The sequence below is a fragment of the Panthera tigris genome, chromosome D1 (genome assembly GCF_018350195.1).
Source record: "Panthera tigris isolate Pti1 chromosome D1, P.tigris_Pti1_mat1.1, whole genome shotgun sequence".
NCBI classification, from domain to species: Eukaryota; Metazoa; Chordata; class Mammalia; order Carnivora; family Felidae; genus Panthera; species Panthera tigris.
This window is the reverse complement of record NC_056669.1, coordinates 86241570-86268604: the sequence shown is the minus strand read 5'-3', so window position 1 is coordinate 86268604 and position 27035 is coordinate 86241570. Positions and strand designations below refer to the sequence as shown.

Here is a 27035-nt window from a genome sequence, read left to right as displayed (position 1 = left end):
GAGAGGGAGACACAGAATCCAAAGCAGGCTCCAGGCTCCAAGCTGTCAGCACAGAGCCCAACCCCACAATCAAGGGAATGAGAAGAAAAGCTAGTTACTAGGAGAAAATAATTGCAAAACATTCATCTGATAAAGGAATTACAAAGACCCCATAAACCGTGAGATCATGACCTGAGCCGAAGTGGGAGCCTTAATCAACTGAGCCACTCAGGCTCACCACCCCCCCCCATTCCATTACCTTAAAGTAGCATGGTTTATTTGCCTACTGAAGGGCATCTTGGTTGCTTCCAAGTTTTGGCAATTGTAATTAAAACTGTTATAAACACTGATGTGAGGGTTTTTGTGTGGATGTACATTTTCAACTCATTTGGGTAAATAACAAGGAGCATGATTGCTGGATCAAACGGTAAGCATAATTAGTTATGTAAGAAGCTGCCAAACTGTCCTCGAAAGTGACTGTACCATTTTTTACTTCAACCAGCAATAAATGAGAGTTCTTGTTGCTCTACATTGTCACCAACACTTAGTGTTTGTGTTATAGATTTTGGTCATTTTAAATAGGCGTGTAGTGGTAACTCTTAGTTGCTTTTATTTGCAATTCTCTAATGACATACAATGCTGACATCCTTACTTGCCATCCACACATTTTCTTTGGTGAGGTGGCTGTTCAGTTCTTTTGTCCATTTTAAAAATCAGAGTTGTTAGTTTTCTTATTGTTGATTTCTAAGAGTTCTTTGTATAATTTGGACAACAGTCCTTTATCAGATGAGTATTTTGCAAATATTTTCTCCCCGTAACTAGCTTCTCTTCTTGTTCCCTTGATTAAAGTAATTTTAAGGAGGGGCGCCTGGGTAGTTCAGTCAGTTAAGCTTCTGACTTCAGGTCAGGTCATGATCTCGCGGTTCGTGAGTTCAAGTCCCACATCTGGCTCTGTGCTGCCAGCTCAGAGCCTGGAGCCTGCTTCAGATTCTGTGTCTCCTTCTCTTTCTGCCCCTCCCCCACTCGAGCTCTGTCTCTCAAAAATAAACATTAAACAAAAAACTTTTTTAAATAAACAATAAGAAAATTTAAAAAATTATAATTTTAAGGAGTATAAGTATTAACATTTGTGTATAACTCAATTGGATCCAAAAAAATTTTGAGGTAGTCTAAATGTTCAGCATGAAGTAATGTTTAATAATAACCAGTGTTTATTTATGGGTATGATGCTTAGTATTACTTTTTAAAAATCTTTATTTTTAAATAATCTCTACACCCCCATGAGGCTTGCCCTCACGACCCTGAGGTCAAGAGTCAGATACTCTGCTGAGCCAGCCAGGTGCCTGGATACTCAGTATTACTTAATATGTTTCTCTTAAGCTGGAAGTAATGTTATTCCCATAATTTAATATAACATTACTACATTTTCTTATCATTTTTAGATTATGTATAGATATAGGCCACAGAAATAAATTCAGTTTTAAGGAGTAATATATTTGCCTCAAACAACATATTAAATGCTAAAACTGTGTTAAGGGGCACCTGGGTGGCTCAGTCGGTTGAGAGACTGACTTCAGCTCTGGTCATGACCTCACGGTGAGTTCAAGCCCCACGTTGGGCTCTGTGCTGACAGCTCAGAGCCTGGAGCCTGCTTCAGATTCTGTGTCTCCCTCTCTCTCTGCCCCTCCCCTGCTACTGTTCTGTCTCTCAAAAATAAATTAAAACGCTAAAAAAAATTTTTAAAAACAACTGCATCAAAGAAAATAGCACGTTCAGGGCACCTGGGTGGCTCAGTCGGTTAAGTGTCCAACCCTTGGTTTTGGCTGGGGTCATGATCTCATGGCTTTGTGGGTTTGAGCCCCATATTGGGCTCTGGGCTGGTGGTACAAAGCCAGCTTGGGATTCTCTCTCTCTCCCTCTCTCTCTGCCCCTCCCTCACTTGTACTGTCCCTGTCTTCTCTCTCAAAATAAATAAACTTAAAAAATAAAAAGCAAAATAGCACTTTCACAAGTGTAACAAAATTGTTTAAATAGAAGGCTAACCCCACTTAAATAGAAGATATTCACAGCAACACCATTTTGTAAACACTGTTTTGAAATGCGCTGTTCACATTAAATTCACAATATTTTTCACATTACATAAGAAGAATGTTTAATTGAAACAAGCAACAGATAGTTATTTAGTATAAAGTTTATTTACATGTATAAAAGTGTCTGGATTTAGGGAAATCCATTAAAACAAAAATATAATTAAGGCTGTAAGAAAAATGTGCATTCAAAACAATGGTTGAAAGTGGAATGTATCAGTATATGTCATATATGTTCCTAAATGTCACGTAGATAGGATCTACAAGACTCTAGTTTTGTTTTTTTTATTGAATATCTTAATTTTATTTTTTTTCAATATATGAAATTTATTGTCAAACTGGTTTCCATACAACACCCAGTGCTCATCCCAAATGTGCCCTCCTCAATACCCATCAACCACCCTCCCCTCCCTCCCATCCCCCATCAACCCTCAATTTTTCTCAGTTTTTAAGAGTCTCTTATGCTTTGGCTCTCTCCCACTCTAACCTCTTTTTTTTTTTTTTTCCTTCCCCTCCCCCATGGGTTTCTGTTAAGTTTCTCAGGATCCACATAAGAGTGAAAACATACGGTATCTGTCTTTCTCTGTATGGCTTATTTCACTTAGCATCACACTCTCCAGTTCCATCCACGTTGCTACAAAAGGCCATATTTCATTCTTTCTCATTGCCACGTAGTACTCCATTGTGTATATAAACCATAATTTCTTTATCCATTCATCAGTTGATGGACATTTAGGCTCTTTCCATAATTTGGCTATTGTTGAAAGTGCTGCTATAAACATTGGGGTACAAGTGCCCCTATGCATCAGTACTCCTGTATCCCTTGGGTAAATTCCTAGCAGTGCTATTGCTGGCTCATAGGGTAGGTCTATTTTTAATTTTTTGAGGAACCTCCACACTGTTTTCCAGAGTAGCTGCACCAATTTGCATTCCCACCAACAGTGCAAGAGGGTTCCCGTTTCTCCACATCCTCTCCAGCATCTATAGTCTCCTGATTTGTTCATTTTGGCCACTCTGGCGTGAGGTGATATCTGAGTGTGGTTTTGATTTGTATTTCCCTGATGAGTGACGTTGAGCATCTTTTCATGTGCCTGTTGGCCATCTCGATGTCTTCTTTAGAGAAGTGTCTATTCATGTTTTCTGCCCATTTCTTCACTGGGTTATTTGTTTTTCGGGTGTGGAGTTTGGTGAGCTCTTTATAGATTTTGGATACTAGCCCTTTGTCCGATATGTCATCTGCAAATGTCTTTTCCCATTCCGTTGGGTCCATTTTAGTTTTGTTGGTTGTTTCCTTTGCTGTGCAGAAGCTTTTTGTCTTCATAAGGTCCCAGTAATTCATTTTTGCTTTTAATTCCCTTGCCTTTAGGGGATGTGTCAAGTAAGAAATTGCTGAGGCTGAGGTCAGAGAGGAAAAGACTCTAGTTTTTAAAAATTACAGACATTATAGACACTCCTCTAATAGTATAAATGCTATACACAATATTTCAAAGCAAAATAATAACTGATAAAAATAGAATTCACATTAAATTAGAACAAAAACAGTTCTAGAACAAAAAATTAAGCTTTTGAGCAGCACTACAAACCTTTTCTTATCAAAAAATTCTCTTGTACCTATATAGGAAAAGCACACACACACATAAATTATCTGAGAGGTAGAAAAATTGATTTGAATTTTACAGGCCAATGGGAAACCAAAGATACAGAAGACACTGTTGTTCTAGTTTTTATAGTTTCAAGAGTTTTTACCCCACTCTGTATTCATTCAGAGGGTACAATATTGTTTTTCAAAGTTTATTTATTTATTCTGAGGGAGAGAGAGAGAGAGAGAGAGAGAGAGAGAGAGAACAAGTATGGGAGGAGCAGAGGGAGACAGAGAGAGAGAATCCCAAGCACACTCCACAGGGTTAGCGCAGAGCCTGATGCTGGGCTCAGTCCCACAAACCGAGCTGAATCATGACCTGAGCTGAAATCAAGAGTCAGACACTTAATTGACTAGGCCACCCAGGTGCTCCTATTATTATTTTTAACGTTTATTTATATATTTCGAGAGAAAGTGAGAGAGAGACAGAGAGAGAGAGAGAGAGAGAGAGGGAGACGTCTGTGTGCACATCTGCACAAGCAGGGGAGGGGTATAGAGAGAGGGAGAGAGAGAATCCCAAGCAGGCTCCATGATCAACACAGAGCCCATTGCAGGGCTTGATCCCATGACCATGAGACCACAGTCTGAGCTGAAATCAAGAGTTGGATGCCACCCACATGCCCCATCAGAGGGTACATTATTAAATGAAAAACTTTGACACAATTTGTGCTCTTTGATTTTTTTCATTTTGAAAAAACAATATTCTGTGTAGAATTAAATATCCTATTGAAGGTATAACCTTTTAATGCCTATTTGTCTTTTTTCTTGTCCAGTTCCCTTTTTATACCCATATTCCATCATTTCCTGATTGTAATGGAGGAGTTGTAATGATCTAGTTAAAAACAAACTGTATTTCAAAGTGTTGTTTTTTTAAAAATTTATTTAAGTAATCTCTGCACCCCACATGGGGCTTGAACTCACTACCCCAAGATCAAGAGTCCCATGCTCTTCCACCTGAGTCAGCCAGGCGCCCCTAAATACAAACCTTATTTCAAAATAGATTTAATGGTTAACACTAATAAGTTTCTTGGGGAAGAAGCACAAATAAAACAGATCAAACAAAAAAAATCCACTACCCAAAGTACTACAAGAATTCAGACTGCTGAATGAGAGAAATATATGCCAATAATTTTATATTAAGATATTTTTCTTTCTATTATAAGCAGTTACCAGTTATGGAATTAATGTACAATGTTATATTAGTGTCAGGTACAACATATGTTCAACAATTCTATACATTATTCAGTGCTAACCATGATAAAGGTAGTCCCCATCTGTCACCAATGTTTAAAATATTATTGACTATATTTCCTGTGCTGTACTTTTCATCCCTGTGACTTATTTATTTTATAACCAGAAGTTTATACCTTTTAATCCCTTTTATCTATTTCATCCCATCTCCCCACCCACCTTCCCTTTGGCAGCCATCAATCTGTTCTCTGCATTTAAGGGTCTGTTTGTTTGTTCATTTTGTTTGTTTGTTTCTTAGATTCTACCTATATGTGAAATCATCTGGTATTTGTCTTTCTCTGTGTGACTTATTTAGCAGAATACCCTCTAGGTCCATCCATGTTGTCTTAAGTAGCAAGATCTCATTCTTTTTTTTATGGCTGAGTGATACTCCATTATATGTATGCCACATCTTCTTTATCCATCTGTTGATGGACACTTGTGTTGCTTCCATGTCTTGGCGATTGTAAACAATTCTGCAATAAAACATAGGGTTATCTTTCTGAATTAGTGTTTTCATTTCCTTTGGGTAAATACACAGTAGTAGAATTACTGGATCATAAGGTTTTTTATCTTTACTTTTTCGAGGAACCTCTGTACTCTTTTCTACAGTGTCTGTACTAATTTACATTCCCCACGAAAAGTCCATGAGGTTCCTTTTTTTCCACATCCTTGCCAACACTTATTTCTTGTCTTTTTTGATACTAGCCATTCTGACAAGTATAAGGTGATATCTCATTGTGGTTTTGATTTGCATTTCCCTGGTGGCTAGAGATTTTGAGCATCTTTTCATGTGTCTGTTTTCCATCTGTATGTCTTCACTGGAAAAATGTCTGTTCAGTTCTTCTTCCCACTTTTAAATTGGATTGTTTGTTCAGTGTTGAGTTGTATAAGCTCTTTATATATTTTGGATATTAATTCCTTGTTGGATGTATCATTTGCAAATATCTCCCATTCAGTGGGTTGTCTTTTTAGCATTTTATTTTGGTGTAGTCTCATACCACATTTTCCTTTGTATAAAGCATTATGAGCTCAACATTGGATGTTTTACAAATACCAGGGATTTCACAACCTTAGTGACGAATTCTAGATTAATTCAAGTTAGAGCAACAGTTTTACCCTAAATGATGGCATATAACAAATCTAGGCTACTGCTGGGAGAGAGGGGTTGTCATAGTTTTCTGAAGTTAGCTTTGCAATTAGACTCTTGTGTGTCAGTGGTAGTAAACAAGTTCAAGGAATATTTCAAATTATGATTCAATAAGAGATACATCTTATATTTTTCTTTTCTTTTAAAAGTTTATTTAAATAATCTGTATACCCACTGTGGGGCTTGAATTTATGACCCTGAGATTAAGAGAGGCATGCTCCTCTGACTGAGCCGGCCAGGTGCCTGTCTTATATTTCTATTCATCCTAAGAAATACATGTGTGTGAGAATATGTACACATATGTGTAATATATGTACTTATATATGTTTATGTATGACATGTATGACATATATGACAAATGCTCATAAATTTCTCATACAGACTTAGTATTAAGTAATAAGATCCTTGTTTTTCATAATTTGAGACAATGCAATTCTAGACACATACATATACATATACCTATATACACTTATGTATATATGACAAATGGTCATCAATTTTTCATACAGAACTAGAATTAAGTAATAAGGTCCCTGTTCTTTGTAATTTGAGACAGCATAATTCTATAGGTATGAGATGGGCCTGGAAAAGTATGCTTGCCCTTTCTAAACCTAGCTCTCACCAACATGTTAGATTTAGGGCAAGTTATCCTTCTACACCTCAGTGTGACTGCTACAAAATGAGCAAAGTAGAATTTGCCTCTGACATTTTATTTTATTTTTTTTAAAGTTCTTATTTATTTATTTATGTTTATTTTTGAGACAGAGACAGAGTGTGAGTGGAGGAGGGGCAGAGAGAGAGGGAGACACAAAATCCTAAACAGGCTCCAGGCTCTAAGCTGTCAGCACAGAGCCCGATGTGGGGCTCGAACTCACAAACCATGAGATCATGACCTGAGCTGAATTTGGATACTTAACTGACTGAGCCACCCAGGTGCCCCTGCCTCTGACATTTTAAAGAAAATTAAAATAAGGGCAAAGTGCAAAGTTACATCAGAAAAGTACCTATGGAAAGTCAAGGTATGATTAATAGTAATTTTCTTTTTTTTTTTAATAATCTCTACACCAAATGTGGGGCTCAAACTCATGACCTCCAGATCAAGACTTGCCATGTTCTACTGACTAAGCCAGCCAGGTGCCCCATAATGGTAAAACTTTTATAGGTAATGTAGGACGCTCTAAAGAGACTACTTTTGGGGTACCTGGCTGGCTCAGTCAGTGGAGCACGTGACTCTTGATCTCAAGGTTGTGAGTTCAAGCCTCACGTTGGGCATGGAACCTACGTAAAATAAAGATTAAAAAAATTTTTTAAGACTTCTTTTCCTGGGGTGCCTGACTGGCTCAGTTTGTGGAGCATACAACTCTTGATCTTGGGACTGTGAGTTTGAACCCCACAGTGGGTGTAGAGATTACTTAAAAATAAAATCTTTAAAAAAATAAAAATACTCTTAAAAATTGAGAATAAACTGAGGGCTGATGGGGAGTGGGAGGGAGGGAGGGTGGGTGATGGGCACTGAGAAGGGCACCTGTTGGGATGAACACTGGGTGTTGTATGGAAACCAATTGACAATAAATTTCATATTAAAAAAATTAAAAAAAAGTAAAAAGATTACTTTTTAAAATTATACCTAAATTTTGCTAGATGATTTCTTTGTGCCAAGCAACTAAAGAGACCCCATAATCTAGAAGGATAAAGTGGTTGCAGTCTGAAATGATTAAGGTCTTGCTTATATCCGCCTTAAGATCATGTTGTCTTAAAAGAGAGACATATACACTCACACACACATATTGTAATGATAATTTATACTTTGTAAACATTTAATTGGAAGGAATTACCAAATACATGTGGGTTTTAGTTTCACTTCTGTAAAAATTATAAAACAAAATACAATTTTACACATGGTCTTAAATAATTGGAAAATGCAATGCCTAGCAAAACAAAAAGAACAGAATTTTCTATTTTATTTGTCAGGAGTATGTTATTTCTTAAGTTCCTGCAAAGAGAAAACAAATTCACATTTACATCCACACCCACTTACATAAATGTGTGCAAACACACTCACTCCAGAGGTTTATAGCTTATATTCTACTGCATTCTTAAGGAAGACTAGTCATATCTACAATTAGAAGAAGAGACAAAAAGTATAGGTTAAAACAATTACTTATGGTGTTTTGGGTCTAGACATTAAGAGGTACAAGGGGTTGTTGATAACTTTAGTTGGTATTATTATTATTTTTTAAAAGGTTATTTTATTTTTTTAAATGTTTATTTTTGAGAGAGAGCAAAGCAGGGGAGGGGCAGAGAGAGAGGGAGACAGAGGATCCAAAGCAGGCTCCATGCTGATAGCAGTGAGCTCGATGTGGATCTCAAACCCACGAACTGTGAGATCATGACCTGAGCCGAAGTCAGACACTCAAACAACTGAGCCACCCAGGTGCCCCTTAGTCAGCATTATTTTAATAGCAGAAAAGTAAATTAAATTTTCTAGGTTCTCAAACTATTATTTATAAACTTCAACACATTTTCAAGATAAATAATTATATATAGTGATACATAGATAATTTAGCAATGAAAATGGATATGTCAGTAGAATGGGCAACTTTATCAAGTTCTAGTCACTCCTAGATTTGAAGCCTATGTATTTATTTGACAGTATTACAGCCCTTGCAAATCCTTGCCATTGCAACCCTATACCCTCTGAAGAACTAATTCTCTAGCAACTGATTTTTCTTTAAATTACTCCCTACTCCCTATAGCAAAACATGACTGACAGCAATTGTTAACAACTAAAACCTACAAATTATGGTTCAATACTATGCAATTATTTAAAATGTAAAACCCAGTGATTAAGGCCACCAATTTATACTGAAGTATCAAATTTTGTAAAGTATTTCCAACCAAAAAGAAATCCTAATAAAGGGTGAGTCCAATATGCTGACTTTGGTAATCTACTGATCAGAAATCATTTTTTTAATATTCAATGCAAGAAATCTATAACCTTTATCTGTACAAAGGATATTTACTAGTTCTAGCTATGGCATCCATAACAGAGTTTTTGAACCATTAAAATAAACAAAAAAGTGCTCTCTTCTTTACTGCAAAGACATGGAATCAAAGTTTCTTATCAAGCTGATAATGATCAAGTTCAGGTCCAAGATGCCAACAGAACTTCTGTGGTGTGGTACACATGCTTATTCTTTCTTTGCTCCTTAGAGTTTGTCATAAAGGGCTGATATGACATGTCTCTTTGGTTCAGGGAAAACAAAGCATTCAAATAACAGGAATCTCCTTTTCCACCATGATGGGCTTAGTGAGATGGGAGCGACATAGACTTTTTAAATACTCGAAACCCTTTTGCTGGCCCGGGGTATGGTGGCGGTGGGGAAACATTGTGTTTTCTGGTCAGTGCCACTGCCTGTTCATAAGAAGGTAATCCTGTGTCCTCTACGGAAGGTGGTGATGGAGTCAAGGCAGCCTCCTCAGGTCTTCTGAAAATGATGGAGGGAGTGTGCCGGCCCCTTCTTACATAGGTGGCTGAAGAACTAAACGGAGAGACTGCGGTTAGATCTAGAAAGGCAGCATTTTAGGTTAAAATGGCAATATTATAAAACCCAACTGACTATGTTGATAAAAGTTGATCAAAAGCTTATCAAAAGTTGAACTTTTCATAAAAGTTGTTGTTATTACTATAACAACAGTTTTATTTTACACATAAACTCTGATGAAAGAGCAAGCGTTTTGGAGTCAGACACAGGTATGAAAATGGATCCTATCATTTCATAGCTACGTGACCAAAGGCAAGTAATCTAACTCAGTTTCCCCCTCAATAAAATGTGGATAATAATAGCTACCTCAACAGAGTTGTATTGTGTGGATTCAGAAAGATGTCATATTTAAAGTATCTAAGCAGTGTCTGGAACACTATAATAAGGGCTCAAAACATACTAATTCCCTTTTTCTCCCACTCCTGACAGAGAACTTTCTCAAAATATGTTGTGAAACCAAATCCTTTCTTGTTGAAAGGCAGCATTACTCCAAGCCAAGGGAAGTGATGTCACAGAGATAATCACAACAGGTGATGCCTGTCTCTCTCCTATTGCCCCTGCAGTCCTGCTGCCTGGTCCATTCCTCCTAAACAGCACTTCTGTCATGTTCCTCTTCCCTGCAAAAGTGTAACCTGAAGCCTACTTTCCACTGAGTCAAGTTCAACTCCATGCCTCCTTTTTAGAGCCTCCCTTATCCTGGCCTCACCTTATTTTTTACAGCTTTTTGCTCTTGCGAAAGTACTATGTGCAATGAATTCTCTGTCCTGCCTCTGTGCTTTCACTGGCATTGTTTGCTTTCTCAGATTATTGTCTTTTCCGCACTCCATTGACCTAAGACCAACAATTTTAAAAAATATGGCCTAGTTCAAGCCCCACCATTTTCACAAAACTTTGTCAGCTACACCAGCCAATGAAAATTAATATGCAACACAGGTCTGGTGTTATGAACCTTTGTTTTCCCTTCTCATTATTGAATTACCAATTATAATTTAAACATTAGTAAATTTATTGGTTTAGACTGTGAAGTGGGCTGTACATGAAGCACTTAATGTGTAAATCAAGTTCATAGAGCTATGGCTGATAAGATAGTTAGAATTCATAGGTTAATCCCCAACTTCTAGACAGTATTTACAATATTCTTCCTAACAAGAGTTAAGCAGATGCAAAATACTGGAAACTTTTCCAAACCAAGGCAGTCAATTTGCACCTTGGAACACCTTTTCCTTGGAGGTAATAATGAGATATGAAACTAGAGGGAAGGAGACAGGATGACTAGCCTTTCAGTTAGCTGGGCGTGACTGAGAGCATCCATCACAAGCTTACTTAGAGGGCTCCACACAATTCCTCCTCTGCCAGAAATCTGGAACATAGTCATGGTAGGCTAGTCACTTGCCACCTTCATTAGCTTATGACCAAAAGTTCTATTTGTTTGCTGACAGAGAATAGGAGAGACAAGTGTTTTATTTGAACAAATAAAATTTTCCATGTCTACTTTCAAATTTTAAGATATAGAGACAGAGGCACATGGGTGGCTCAGTTGGTTACATGTAAGGCTCTTGATTTCGACTCAGGTCATAATCTCACAGTTCATGGGTTTGAGCCCTACATTGGGCTCTGAGACGACAGCATGGAGCCTGCTTGGGATTCTCTCTTTCCCTCTGTCTCTGCCCCACTCCTGCTTGTGCATGAGTGTACGCGCTCATGCCCTCTCTCTCTCTTTCTCACAAAACAAACAAACTTTAAAGATATAAGAGACAATATAAAAATTATTAAATAATCTACACAGTGATTTCTTATATACATCTTAAATGATTCATATCAGAAAGTATGCACCAATAACATTTCAAATAAACTGACATCATCTTATGCCCATTTTTCTCCATAAAATACAGGAACTAAGAAATGAAAAGATCTTATTTCCCATTTCTTGGCATGTTTGGACAGAGGAATGAGACAACTTTTCTGACAATAATCTTATTTTTTACTTTTTTCTTTCTCAAATATTTCCTCACCCTTCCCCCACTTCTAGACTTGTGAAATACAGAAAGAGAACAAATAACTCTGCTAGAAGAATTTCTTGGGATAATAGATGAAAAGTACTTTAGTAAGTGTTTAAAAGTTAATCCCCAAATAAGAGAATATCTCATAAACCTAGTTTTTAATGTCCCCTAAAATTCAAAAGGTTGTTCTGGGGATCAAAGTGAGAAAACAGATGTAAAACTGATGTGTGAACTGTATAGCATTATACTACACTAACATTAATAACTAATCCTACTTTTATTTTTTTATGATTTTTTTTTAAAGTTTATTTACTTATTCTTAGTAATCTCTATACCCAACGTGGAGCTTGAACTCACAACCCCAAGATCAAGACCCCACACACTCTATGGACTGAGCTAGCCAGGCACCTCACTAATATTGCTTTCAAAATACGAGATGGGTACCTGGGTGACTCGGCTGAGCATCGGACTTTGGCTCAGGTCATGATCTTGCAGTTTGTTTTTTTTTTTCTTTCCAGGAAGCAACTTTATTTGTCTTGATCTTGCAATTCTTGAGTTTGAGCCCTGTGTCGGGCTCTGTGCTGTCAGCATGGAACCCACTTCAGAGCCTCTGTCTCCCTCTCTGCCTCCCCCTGCCCCCTTGTGCTCTTTTTCTCTCTCTCAAAAATGGATAAACATTCAAAAATACAAAATAAAGAGATATTACAGGTGCCTGGCGGGCTCAGTCGGTAGAGCATAGGACCTCTTGATCTCAAAGTCAAGAGTTCAAGCCCCCATGGTGGGTATAGAGATCACCTCAATAAATAAATAAACTTCAAAAAATAAAATAAGAGATATTCAGGGTTTTTAAATTTTACAACAACATACACAGAAAACATACATAATAATGGCACTACTTTGCTACCTTTGTATTCTGCTTCTAACCTAAAGCAGGGAAGAAGCTACAAGATTTCAGAGGAAAAAAAAAAAGCATAAGGTAAGAAAGAAGATGTAGTGGTGCAGAAAGTAGAAAGATGAAGAAAAACAAAAGAGAAGAAAACGCCATGCATGAGGACACTGAATAATGGCTAGGCTATCACAGACTTTGAGTGCAATTATTAAACGTGAGGGTATACACGAACTTTTTGGGAAAGACATTATGAATGGGGTGGAAAAGAAAGATAAAAGGCAAGAAGAGTCTCCATAGTCAATTTTGCCTGTATCTTCATTAGCCTGTGAGTTTACAGGACTCCCTCCCCTACTTGTGGAGAAAGCCACCCTGAATAAAATATTAGTCAAAAGTCCTAGAAAATGGAAAGACCTTGCTCATTTTCTATATTAAATAAGGTAAATTAATAAAAGTCTCTCAGCTTAAAAGATAGTAGCTTAAGAAGAATTAAGTAAGTTCTTCCTTACTTTCTCTCGTTTCTCAAAATTTTCCAGGATTTACAGAGCTCTCTGACAAACTCCTTTGTCCATGCACACAGGTCATGTTAATGCCTCAGGGAGCTGTTCAGGAATTCCAGCTTGGGGATGGAATTACAATATATGTTGCCCCTGTCCTCCACCCTCTTTCTGCACCTTTGTTGTGGGCATCCTTGAAGGCTCTGTCCTTCTCCATCTGTCTTTTCATCACACTTAGAATATTTGCCTACTCTCGTGGCTTTAGTTTTTTTTTAAGTAATATTTATGTCCAACGTGGGGCTCAAAGTCATGATCCTGAGATCAACAGTCACATGCTTTACCAACCTGAGTCAGCCAGGCACCCCATGGCTTTAGTTTTTATTCTCCAGTAGATAAATCCTAATTCCACATTTGTTGTCCTAAACTCTTAACTTACAATGAAGAAAAAATTTTTATTGTGACAAAATATATATAACATAAAATTTGCCATTTTTAACCATTTTTAAGTGTTGCAACTTAGTGGCATTAATTATATTCACAATGTTATTCAACTATCACCACCATTTGCATAACTCTTTCATCACCTGGTCATGGTCATGAGCTTTTCATAGATTTTGAAAGTGTGAATAGGGATATGTAAGCATCAATTTCAAATAGCCTGTTTAGCACTTAGTACTTTTTTTTTTAAATGAGGTTATTGTTACACTTACTCATCTACACTTACTGAGAAGGTAACAGAGATAATATAGAGGAGAATAACTTTTCATTTTTATGAGGATGCTGAGATTCTATTATCTAGACAATTATGGCTTTTATGAAGCCTTATGAAGCTTTATTAATGTGCTATTATCTTCAAGTGGTAACCATTTTATTTCATTCATTTGTATTTAAAATATCAATAAAATGTTTGAATTTAAAACTAGTTACACTGATTTCATTGGGTAGCCACATGGCTAGATCTGCTCATACTGGGACTCGGAGTAAATGATGGGACTTCTTGCTTCTGGAAACAATGTGAGGACACTGGTATCTGCCTCCTGCTTGAGAAGGAAATATTAAACACTCAAGTTGACACTTGTGAATTCTCTTATATTCTTTTGAAGGACCTTGGAAATAGCATCAATAGATTGTTTATGTAAGTGTTAAATTAGGCAACCAAACCACTGTCACAGACTAGAGGAGACCAGAGGGACATGTCAACTAAATGCAGTGTGGTATCTTGACTGTGTCCTAGAGCAGAAAGAGGACATGAATGGCAAAATTGGTGAAATCTGAATAAGGTCTAAAGTTTAGTTAACAGTAACATACCGGTGTTGGTTTGTTTGTTTTACAAATGTTCTCTGGGAGTGTGAGATGTGAGATGTTAACAATGAGAGAAACTGGATGAAGGATGGGAAAACTCTGCATTATCTTGGCAACTTTCTTGTATATCTAAAGTTATTCCAAAATAAAAAATTTACTTAAAAAAAACAGGCAGCCACTTTTATCCATTTAAAAATAACGACATAGAGGAGTGCCTGGGTGGCTCACTTGGTTAAGCATCTGATTCTTGGTTTCAGCTCAGGTCATGATCTTGTGGTTCGTGGGATCAAGCCCTGCATCGGGCTTTGCTCTGGCAGTGCAGAGTCTGCTTGGGATTCTCTCTCCCCGCCTTTCTCGGTCCCTCCCATGCTTACACTCTCTCTTTCTCAAAATAAATAAACATTACAAAAATGTTTTTAATAAAATAACAATATAGAATGTATAATAGTGAATTAAATATTTTTACATGGTACTTACCCTGGATATTGTTGCCTGTTACACTTGGTGATACAAAGATAGTAACCAAGTAATCCAAAAATAACCAAAAATACTCCAGCAGCAATTAATCCAGTCAGAAGGCCCATGACATCAATTTTTTCTCTGTTGCCATCTTAAGAGAAGTCATTTAGTTAATATTTATTTAATATTTTAAAATCATTAAAAATATATACTAACTGGAAAGCACTACCTATGATTTCAATAAATTTAACACTGGATCTAAACATTCTTTTTTTTTTTTTTTTTTTTTTTTTTTAATTTTTTTTTTCAACGTTTATTTATTTTTGAGACAGAGAGAGACAGAGCATGAACGGGGCAGGGGCAGAGAGAGAGGGAGACACAGAATCGGAAGCAGGCTCCAGGCTCTGAGCCATCAGCCCAGAGCCCGACGCGGGGCTCGAACTCACGGACCGCGAGATCGTGACCTGAGCTGAAGTCGGTCGCTTAACCGACTGCGCCACCCAGGCGCCCCTGGATCTAAACATTCTATTAAGCATCTAATAATATTGATTTTTCTAAAAAGTCTTTGTGTTAGCGACATGACATGAAAAATTTGTAAATGGCACTTCCTAAAAGTCCTAGTTATAGTTTCATTTATTTTATTTAATTTTTTTTTAAGTTTATTTCTTTATTTCCAGAGACAGAGAGAGAATCCCAAGCAGGCTCCACACTCAGCGTGGAGCCCAACATGGGGCTCAATCCCTTGACCCTAGGATCACAACCTGAGCCGAAATCAAGAGTTGGATGCTCAACCAACTGAGCCACCCAGGTGCCCCTCATTTACTTTAAATAGATCATATTAAATGAATAGTATTTAAGACTAAACATATTCTAGGGTGCCTGGCTGGCCAAGTTGGAAGAACAGGTGGCTCCTGATCTCAGGGTCATGAGTTCAAGCCCCATGTTGCGTGTAGAGATTACTAAATAAGTAAATAAACTTAAAAAAATACAAAACAAAACATTCTTTGTCTAACTAGGCACATTTCAGTATTAAATACACAGATAAATGTACTAAGAAACACTAGCATAGCAATGTAATAAAGTCTCCTCAGAGCTGGGGCTCTACCTGAGGGGAATGAAAGAGTTGGCAAAGAAGACTTGACTAAAAAGCAGCTACAAATGATAAATATAGATAAAATAAAGGATCTCCCCTCTGTAGAAGTTACTGAATTCTAACACTCTTAATTCACCTAGTAGCAGAAGTATTCCACTCACTTGCAATGGTAAAAGAGAAAAAACCATTAAAATAGCTTACTACTTGGAACTAATGGAGTCCTACTTTTATTCTGTGCAAGTCTCGACTTAGCTGAGTTGTTTAAAACACCTTTAAGCCTATTATCTCATTTCCCTAGTATCTCACCAAACTTGATTTTCAGTGTGTAAAGATGAACATGGCTTCCTCTGTCTTAGATAGCCCAGTGTATAATTGAGAAATCTTCCCTGGGTTTACAAGGTATGTATGTTGAGCAACAACCAAACTCAAACAATGAAACTAAAATGTATTATAATAGAGAGAAGGTGGGAAAAACATTAAATTTGGTCAATTCTTGCCTTACTTGATTTTGTGGTTGGTCCTTTGATGGAATATTCTTGCCAAAATGCCACCTAAGAGAAAAGCAAACATGCCAAGTTTATTTCATTGTTTTATTATCATTTCATTTGGTCCCAATGACCCACACAGGGGTGGTAAATTCTTGGCATGTGCCACAGGTAAGATACCAGTTTATTCAAGCTAGAGGGTGTGACTCATTCTAACTAAAGCACTACCACCCACCACTGTTTCTCCCAACTTTGAAATTGGTCAGGGGATTACTGGCCGTGCCAGCTCCCCACTGCTGTACCCTGCCGTTCTCCCTTCACCTGCTCAGTCCCCACTCAGGCATCAGGTGAAACTATCAGTGAGTCGGTGACAGCACCAAAGGTGGGAGCTGAAACCGTGGACCCATTACCAAGTTTGAAAAGGAGTCTGAACTTTTCTGTGCTAGGTGGGCCCTAAGTTTGCTAGATTTTATTGAAAGGTATTGATTGAGAAAGACATCCTTGAGATTCTGTAAGTTCAGTGTTTCCTGAGAGAATGAAGCAGATTTTAAGGAACCATGATAAAATCATTCAATGGGTTTGTGACAAACAGAATAAAATTTCAACAGGCACAACTACAAAGTACAGACTTTGTTTTCCTTCTCCAAAAGATGTGGCAGATATCAGTGGGGAATGAGAGGCTGGGAGCAATTTTAGAAGAAAAAGGAACTAAGTTCCATTAATACCTGCATTTGAAGGATACCTGGAGCTCTTATTGACCAAAGAGTAAAACAGGACTCTTGAGGAAGGGAAAAAGGAGCTGTTATTTAATTTACAAAAGTAAAGAATTTGGATCACTTAACATTCTTTAAGAATGTGCCAGGTTATACAGGGATAGTGCTGTCCATTTTTTTTTGTACTGTTCCAAGATTAATAGATAGGATTTAATTCTATTTTAAAGGAGAACGTCTAGGGGGCATGTGGGTGGCTCAGTCAGTTGAGTGTCTGACTCTTGATTTTGGCTCAGTTCATGATCTCACGGTTTATGAGATCGAACCCTGAGTCGGGATCTGCAATGACAGTGTAGAGCCTGCTTGGGATTCTCCCTCTTTGTCCCTCCCCACCCCCTTCAAAATAAATTTTAAAAAGGGAGAACTTCTGAAAGTTTTTTCCCTTGAATTACACAGATATACCAAACAATAAACTCCTGAATGCAGAGACTATATATTTTGTATCTTCAGTCTTTGGCAGAGCAGTTGACATAATAGATTGTTAATACATAACAGTAATCAGAAAAGATAAGGTCACTGATAGGAAAATTTCTGAGTCTAGAATGATTGAAGCTAACTAAGAGTCCGAGAACTAACTCAAATAATATCTTAAAATTTAATTCACTCTGCCTTATAATTGTTTTTGAATATAATAAACATTAAACACACAAAATCACAGCATAATTGACAACTTGCTAATTACTACTAGCCCATTTAATCAAATATAAAAACCAAGTTTAAATAGCTTAATTATCATTTTAAAGAAGTAAAGAGGGATAACAGGTATACAATCTTGATTTTATTTTAACCATAAAATCTCTGATGACTGAGAGTGACACTTTAAGTATCATTTAATAATAATAATTTCCAGTCAATTAACATTATCAACCAAATTACCGTTTTGTCTTCATCCACAAAAATTTCTCTGGCTTCCTCATAATTACAAAGTTCTTCTATGCACTCTCTTTCTAGGTCACCGGGCGTGAAGAGCTCCAAATCAAATCTATTGTATAGGAGGTGTCTATGTATGAAAAGGTTTGCTTCTTCTTTTGATGTGAAGACTAATAAAGAAATAGAAAGATTTCAAAGGTTGATAAAAATAGGGCAGAAGATTTCTGTTTTAACTGTGGAAAAGTGAATAATTCTCTTGATGTAAGATTATACCAAATTTTCTTGTATGGTTTTAAGTCCTGACAAAAAGAAATCTCATCAGTAAAAATAATTTCTGTTAAATATGAAATACATATACTAGCATAAGTATAATTTTGATTTATGCCCAAATTATTAGCATAAATGAAAATTATTTAAATATCACTTTTCCCTCCAGATAATAACATTTCCAAGAAATGACAGGTCAGACTATTCTACTTCTAAAGGGTTGGCTCTCTATTATCTTGACTGAGAAAAATTAGTTTGGTGTCATGGACAGAGTATTGGACTAAGAGAAGACAGAGATTCTCGGTTTTGATTTGGCTTAGCTATTGGCTGTGTATCCTGGGATAGTCACTTACATCTCTGGTTTGCTATTTCTTCATTTGTAAAATTGGAAAATGAACTAAATTATTACTAAGATCTTTTTATGTTTTAAAATTATAAATTCATACATTTATATTAATTTTTTAATTAAAATTTTTTAAAATGTTTATTTATTTTTGAGAGAGAGAGAGAGAGAGAGAGAGAGAGTGTGTGTGTGTGAGCAGGGAAGGGGAAGAGACAGAGAGGGAGACACAGAGTCCAAAGCAGGCTCCAGGCTCTGAGCTGTTGGCACAGAGCCTGATTTGGGGTTTAAACCCATGAACTGTGAGATTATAATCTGAGCCAAAGTTGGATGTTCAAGTGATTGAGCCGCCCAGGCGCCCCTAATTAAAAAAAAAAAATTTTATGTTTATTTACTTTTGAGAGAGATGGAGCACGAGCAGGGGAGGGGAAGAGAGAGAGAGGGAGACACAGAATCTGAAGCAAGCTTCAGGCTCTGAGCTGTCAGCACAGAGCCCAACGCAGGACTCAAACTCACAAAGTGTGAGATCATGACTTGAGCCAAAGTCGGATGCCCAACCAACTGAGCTATCCAGGCATCCCAATATATTAAAAATTTTAGAGCAAGTTTATACTAAAAACTTATAAAATTTTAAACTTCTAAGTTAATAAAATTATAGGTTAATTATAAGATTAATTAAAAGACATTCAGCCCCAGGACGCCTGGGTGGCTCAGGTTATGATCTCACGGTTTGTGAGTTCAAGCCTCATGTTGGGCTGGCTGCTGTCAGCTCAAGCCTGGAGACTGCTTTGGGTTCTGCGTCTCCCTCTCTCTCCTCTCTCTGCCCCTCCCTCACTTGTGCTCTGTCTCTCTCTGTTTCTCTCTTAAAAATAAATAAACGTTAAAAAAAAAAAAGACATTCAGCCCCTCCTAAAGAATTAGTTCCTTCTACCTACCCTCCAAATATGTGTCTCCAATACTTTATAAGACTCCCTCTATCTTTTCTGGGAAGGTAAATGGTAAACACGATAGAGTTTAGCATAGGTTGACACAAAACCAAAATGTCCCACCATGGCAGTATTTTAAAAACCCACAAACTTTAAACTCATTCTGGTATCACACAAAGAATGATTAAAAAATCTTGCTCCTGGGGCACCTGGGTGGCTCAGTCGGTTAAGCGACTGACTCTTGATTTCCACTCAGGCCATGATCTCACGATTCCTGAGATCAAGTCCACATGGGGCTCTGCACTGACAGTGAGGAGCCTATTTGGGACTCTGCCCCTTCCCTTCTGTGTTCATGCATACTATAAATAATAAACATTAAAAAAAAAAAAAAAAAGAAATCTTGTTCCAGGTCACATTACCAAGACTGGAATTCAGAAACTGAAAACTACAACAAATGCTTAAAAGAATTTGGTATTTCTCACTGCTAACCATTACTATAAAGGAAGAATATATTAAAGTGGGCAACTGAAATACTGAGTACTAATGAGAGAGCATGGCTTGAAAGATTAATATTGATTTGTGAATGATCTCAGGTTAGCCATTTATTCTTAGCCCCTTGAGAACAGGCACACCTTGTCCAAGATATTTTTTTTCCACTAATCAATCACCTTTCCAAATAGGTCTGAATATTATAGAGCTATTTTGTTCAATACAATAGCCATTAGGCACACATATGGCTATTGAGAACTGAACTATGGCCAATTTGAATTGAGATGTGCTATAAATGTAAAATATACACTGGATTCGAAAGACTTAATTAAAAAAGTGAAATATATCAATGTCTTATATTGCTTATATTTGGAAATGACATTTAGGATATAATGGCTTAAATTAAATATATGAAAAACATATAATTTTATCAATTATTTTTACATTTTTAATATGGTTATTAGAAAATTTTAAATTTGGGGGGCACCTGGGTGGCTCAGTAGGTTAAGTGTCCCGACTTTGGCTCAGGTCATGATCTTGCAGCCCCCTGCATCAGGCTATTTGCTGATAGCTCAGAGCCTGGAGCCTGCTTCAGAGTCTTTGTGTGTGTCTCTCTCTGCCACTTCTTGCCTTATGCTCTGTCTCTCTCTCAAAAATGAAAAAACATTAAAAAAAAGAAGAGAAAAAAAGAAAATTTTAAATTATTTATGTGGTTTACATTATGTTTCTATTTGCCTGCACTATTCCAGCATATACATATCTATGTTATAAATAACATGTATGGGCTATTTGGACTGGGGTGGTGGGGGAGCTAGAATGGAATCACTGTTGATAACTGTTTTCAGAAATATTCTAGGGACGCATGGGTGGCTCAGTCAGATGAGTGTTGGACTCCCTTTTTTTAAAAAATTTTTTAATGTTTATTCATTTTTGAGAGACAGAGAGAGACAGAGCATGAGCAGGGAAGGGGCCACAGAGAGGGAGACACAGAATCTGAAATAGGATCCAGGCTCTGAGATGTCAGCACAGAGCCCAATGCAGGGCTCAAACTCACAAACTGCAAGATCCTGACCTGAGCCAAAGTTGGACGCTCAACCGACTGAGCCACTCAGGCGCCCCTAGATGAGTGTTGGACTCTTGATTTTGGCTAAGATCCTGGTCCCAGGGTCATGGGATTGAGCCCCAAGTTGGGCTCTGTGCTGAGTGTGGAACCTGCTTGGGATTTTCTCTCCCTCTGCCCCTCTCCCCTGCTCGTGTTCTCTCTCTAAAAGGAAAAGAAAAGAAAAAAATATTCTAAAAGGCAACCAGTATGATGAAATCTTTCTATTCTTTATTCTCCTTTGTCTTCTTATAGATTCTATGCTACTACCAAACAGAGACGAAATGAAAAAATTTCCAAGTGACCATCATCTCTCATTGGGATTCTTACATTGGCCCTCGAAGGGGTTGCCTTGCTTCCCTACAGTCTGTTTTTAACATTGAGTTGTAGCCTCACTGGCTTCCATGCACCTTTGTACTTGCTATTTCTCCTGAACAGAACTTTCTTCTTTCAGTTTGTTCTTCCATCTCCTTCAGGATTTTGTTCAATGTTAGCTTAACTCCCATCCCCACCCACCCACCTCTGGCACTCCCCTGTCCCTTACTATACTTTGTTTTTCTCCATAGCACTTATCACCATCAGGTGTTTTATATGTGTTACCCACTTACTTGTTACCACTGTTTCCCTCACTAGAAGAAAAAATTTCATTCAAGTAGGCATGCAGTTCCTGACACAGACAAGGCACTCAAAAAACTTTACTAAATGAATGAATGAACTCAACTTTTCTATATTGGGAAGAAACTCTTGGACCTAAATTCTACTAGTTAAAACAATTCATAAGTATAATCTGGTATTACTCAGTTTATTGTAGGTTTAAAATACTAAACCAGTGATGAAGTAACTCATGGCCTGCCTAACTTAGCTATACTTACTACATAAAATCTAATTTTAGAATGGAGAATTAGAAATCTGCTTTTGTATTGCTATTTCTCAGATGTGGCTAGATCTTTACATTTTATTGGCTAAGAAAGCAACACAAATTTCTCACTGTTGGTCTTTCCTTCAAGCAGGTTATTTGAATTATAAAAATATTCTGCTCTCCATGGGCGACTGGGTGGCTCAGTTGGTTGAGTGTCTGACTCTGGCTCAGGTCATGATTCCATGGCTTGTGGGTTTGAGCCCCACATCTGGTTCTGTGCTGACAGCTTGGAGCCTGGAGCCTCCTTCAAATTCCGTCTCTGGCTCTCTTTGCACCCCCCCCCAAATATAAAATAACATTAAAAATTTTTTTAAAAAATACTCTGTGCCCTCCAGATGGGATTCAATAGAACTACTTTCAACTTGAAAGGAAAGTAAGAAAGAGAGAATCATAAACATTTTTATTGTTCTTGGGATGATACTTATGCCAGTAAAATCTTCACCCCCAAATTAAACATGGCCTCCAGGGGCTGCTGTTTGCCACTTCCCTGAGTGTGAAAGTTCTGATTCCATCAGTGGTTGACCTCAGACTTTCAGTGCTTCATTAAACTTGTTCCTGCCACCCTTTTGATCTTAGGAGAAATACTGTCCTTTGTTGTTTGGGTCCTATGTAACTGTGAATTTGTTTGTTATCCAAAGAAGCAAACCTCCTGGTCCTGGGGCATTCGGGACTTCCTGTGAGAGTTCCTATTTTCCCTCCGCCCACTGCTGGAGGATATGCGGTCCTTAGTACTTTTGTATTTGCCTCCTCAGGTTCTCTTCCCATGTTTATTTCTCCCAGTTAAGGCTGTCCTAAGAGGCTGTCTCTGCTTTCCGATGTTTCAAACCCACCAACCCAGGGATTTTATTTGCTCCCTCTCTCCTTCTCCCTCTCTCATGCCATGTTTTCTAAATAAACTCCTTTTAAGTCATTTCAACTCCACCCTTGGGCTTTATCAGAGTTTAGCTGAAGGTCCTTTATTTTCCTGTTTACTTTTCATATCACCACTTATTACTGGCTTCTGTGCCATACAACTCTCCAGAGACAGAGTTACTGCTACTCTTTCCTCTCTCTGGAGCTCTCTGTCCCTACCTCTGTCACAGAGCTTATGGAGATTATCTCTTTACATCCTACCCCCTTTGCCAGATGAAGAGGTCTTCCAGGGCAGGGACTAGTCTTTCACTGCTGTATCTCCAGCACCTAGCATTGGGCCTGGCACATAGTATGTGATAATAAAGTGATTACTAACTGAACAAATTAGCTCTTTAAATATATAAGATTCCTTGGGGCACCTGGGTGGCTCAATCGGTTAAGCATCTGACTCTTGATTTCAGCTCAGGTGTGGTTCTTGAGGTTTACGGGATTGAGCCCCACAATGGGCTCCACACTCCACACTGACACCTCCGAGCCTGCTTGGGATTCTCTCTCTCCCTCTCTTTCTGCCCTTCCCCCACATGCTCTCTCTAAATAAATAAATAAATAAATAAATAAATAAACTTAAGAAATACAGGATTCCTTGTTTACATTTCCCACAGATATTTCCAGTCTTCTGCACTCGAGTATGATCTCTAAATTCCTTCCATAGTCTGTGATGTCCTTGAGAATGTCTTTTATGTCTGTATTATGTGAATGAATGAATATACTCATAAGCATACTGGGGATCAGCGCCTGGTCCCACTGAGTGTAGACCTTCAATCTTACATATGTGGTGTAACTTGGGAGGCACTGAGAAGGATCTCCTTCTAAAATCTGTCCCTATACTCACTAGCTAGCTTATCCATTGCCTAGAATTCTGCTATTAGGGTTTGACTCCTTTGGGTTAAGATACCTATCCTTTTGGGTTAAGATGTCCTATCTTAAAATACACACACACACACACATGCACACACACACACACACACACACACACACCCTCCTGGAAGGTTTAATACACTCAGCTTTATTAATCATTAATAAGTTATCCAGGAGTATTAGTGTAACAGATCCTTCCCAAATGAAAATGAGCTGAGACTAGATCTGATGAGAAGGAACAAGGGACAGGAATGTGTAGAGAAAGAAGTAGATCCAAAATATTGGCACTGGGTAGGGAAGCATAATGGCTAGGCAGAGAGAAGGATGCTGAAACCGAAGCCAATTTTTTTTTCTTTTCTGGCTTTTCTTTTCTTTTTTTAAAGTTTATTTATTTTGAGAGAGACAGAGACAGTGCAAGTGGCGGTGGGGCAGAAAGAGAGGGAGAGAGAGAGAATCCCAAGTAGGCTCCTCCCTGTTGCACAGAGTCCAGTGTGGGGCTTGGACTCACCTAAACCAAGAGAGCGGAAACCAAGAGTCCAAGGCTTAACCAACTGAGCCACCCAGGCACCCCTCTTGTCTGCTTTTTCTAAGATAGACTTTTAAAATGTGATCAGGAACTAGTCTGTTTATGACCTGGAACCCGCAAGGTATGAAATTCTAGGTTAGCAAGCCCCAAGCCTAATCTTCCCACAACCATCTGACTTCATCCAGATAATCAGACAATATGATGTCAAAAAGCACCTCAGGGATCATTCTACTCCCCACTCCCATCATTTTACAGAGGAAGAAATTCAAGTGGAGAAGGGTTAAGTAACTTGCCCAGGGTCTCATCACAAGTCCAGACTAGATCCTGGACTCCCTGTCCATCTTTCCAGGAAGAACAAGTAATTATGCTCATTATAATTACCACATAGCCTCATCTAGAAAAACGGCACTCACTGATTTTCAGAAGGTGAAACAGGCTTTCCATTCAGTGAACCACAAACAAGGTCTTAAATATATATTTATCAAAAGTAACCTACAGAAATAAATTTGTATAAATTGTACCCAACATAACCACAACATTGCCAAATAAACCACAAATTAAACTAAGGGATATTTTGGTGCTTTTTATGATTGATGGGGGCATGTAATTTCAAAGACTACACTTTCTCGCTGGAGATCTGTAATACGTGGCTCGGGTTTCTGGGGGGCGGGGGGGTTCCTCGGAACGGAGGCCATGCTTACCTTCTTCTCCAGCATGCCCAGACTCCTTTGGACTTCTTGTGCAATGAGGAAACGCGAAGGTAACTACGCGCAGTTGGCTGAGAAAAACCAGAAGTGTAAACATAGTCTGGTAACTGCCAAACAAACTGAAACAAAATAACAACAGCAAAAAGTCAAAAAAGCCCCTGGCTCAGCGCTTTGAGTTTTCGTGGGAACTGAGTCACCCACCTGCTGCGCTCCCAGCAACCGCCCGACTGCGCCCCGCTCTCGGGTTTCGGTCACCCGGGCCCGACCAGCGCCCGGAAAGCGGCTCCGAGAGCGCCTAGTGACAAATGCTGCGCCCCCGGGGCTCTGCCGACTGCCGAGCGGGCACCTGTCGCCGCGGGCAGCCCTCTACCTTCAGTTCCAATCGGACCCGGTCCGCCGAGGGGGCCCCGCTCTGAGAAACCCATTCCCGGCCCTAGCCAAGCCGTCGGGCCCCGCACCTGAGGCTCTGGGCGCATGTTCCTGCAGTTCCCGGGCCGAAGCCCCGTCGGCGGGTGGTCCCTGAGGCCGCCAGACCCTCCGTCCCGGCGTCCCCGACCCCCAAATCTCGGCGACAATCCCGGCCTCTCTCTCCTCAAGGCCGGAGTGGCCTCCGCGTTCGGGCCGTGGAAGCGCCTGGGGTCTGCGGAGGGGCGCCCGGGGACGCGCGGCGTTAAGTTTCTGCCTTGATCCCGAGAGGCCGCGGAGCAGAGCAGTGGGAGAGGGAGGGCGGAGGCGGATACCTGGGGAGCACCCGCCGCGCTCCTCCTCCCCGGGGGCCGGCCTACCTGCGGCGGGCGGGCGATCCGCGGGTGCTTCCCGAGCCGCCGCAGCTTCAGCCGGGAGCCTCGGGCGAGCCCGGCCGCCTGCAGCCAGTTCTGGCCCCGCCTTGGCGCGCGGGTGGCAGGTTTTGGACTGGTTTCTAGACCCGGCGTTGCTTGCGAGTTCAGGGGGCATTTTCAAAAGTGCTCGGTGGTAAGCAGAGCGCCCCCCGGCGCATCCCGCGGGCTTGTCGCTTTGGATTTTCCTGGGCTAGAGGTCTGTCTTGTGGTTACTTTAGGTCAGCGGTTCTCAGAGGGTGGTCCGGGAACGAAAACAAAATATTCACCAGAGAAAATACACTTCACTAGTAATAGGAAATGGGAAGTGACTTTAAAACTAATCGATTGCATTGGTTTTCAAATCGTGGTCCGCCAGGTCTTGGGATGTTTCTAAGATCCTTTCAAGGGGTCTCCTAGGTCAAAACTATTTCCATTAGGGTAAAAAGACATGATTTGCCTTTTTCACTTCCGTTGTCTCACGACTGTACAACGGAAATTTCCAGAGGCCATTTGACGTGAATGGTGTCATCACTCTAATAGAATGCCTGTATGGATATTATTGTGTTTTCTATGGTAGTAGGTTTCAGTATCTACATGTACGTTTCTATAGAGATTAATAAAGTTAATTTGTTCTCAGTACTGTAATTTAGCTGTCTTTGATCGTACCTGCCAGGATAACTGTAACCTCATTATTTAAAAAAAAACAAAAGCAAAAACATCTTGAAATCTTGAACTTTTCTTTGAGTTTACGAGGAAACAACAAAAAAGTACACTTTGTTGTCTTGGTTTGGAATAATATTTTGAAAATATCTCAGTTTTACTATGTAATATGATATAATCAGATATAATTCACATAAGTAAAGGCTCTATAGGGCCCTTGATAGAGTGTAAAGCGTCCAGAGACCCAATCGTTTGAGAATTGGTGCCTCAAGTAATGAAGGCAGCAGGCTGTAAGAGGACCTATTCAGGTAACATTCACACCCTTCATTGTCCAAATAACATGCTTCACAATTCTTTGAAACATTACTTAAGATTCTGAGGGGTCCCTGGGTGGCTCAGTCGGTTAAGCCTCCAACTTTGGCTCAGGTCATGATCTCACAGTTCCTGACTTCCAGCTCTACCCACATTGGTCTTAGTGCTGACAGCTCAGAGCCAGAGCCTGCTTCCGATTCTGTGTCTCTC

At 39.0% G+C, this 27035-nt stretch overlaps 1 protein-coding gene across 1 annotated transcript; it reads right to left on the bottom strand.

Annotated features, from left to right (window-relative positions):
* Positions 1 to 8519: 8519 nt before the first annotated feature.
* PRRG4 (proline rich and Gla domain 4) lies at positions 8520 to 25731 on the bottom strand. The gene is made up of 6 exons (XM_042958547.1): positions 25494 to 25731; positions 25030 to 25154; positions 17999 to 18162; positions 16370 to 16418; positions 14793 to 14925; positions 8520 to 9627 (listed from the first exon to the last, which is right to left on the bottom strand). Exons 2-6 carry the CDS (start codon positions 25130 to 25132, stop codon positions 9393 to 9395), a joined length of 684 nt encoding a protein of 227 aa, XP_042814481.1. The 5' UTR covers positions 25133 to 25154; positions 25494 to 25731; the 3' UTR covers positions 8520 to 9392.
* Between the last annotated feature and the right edge of the window lie 1304 nt (positions 25732 to 27035).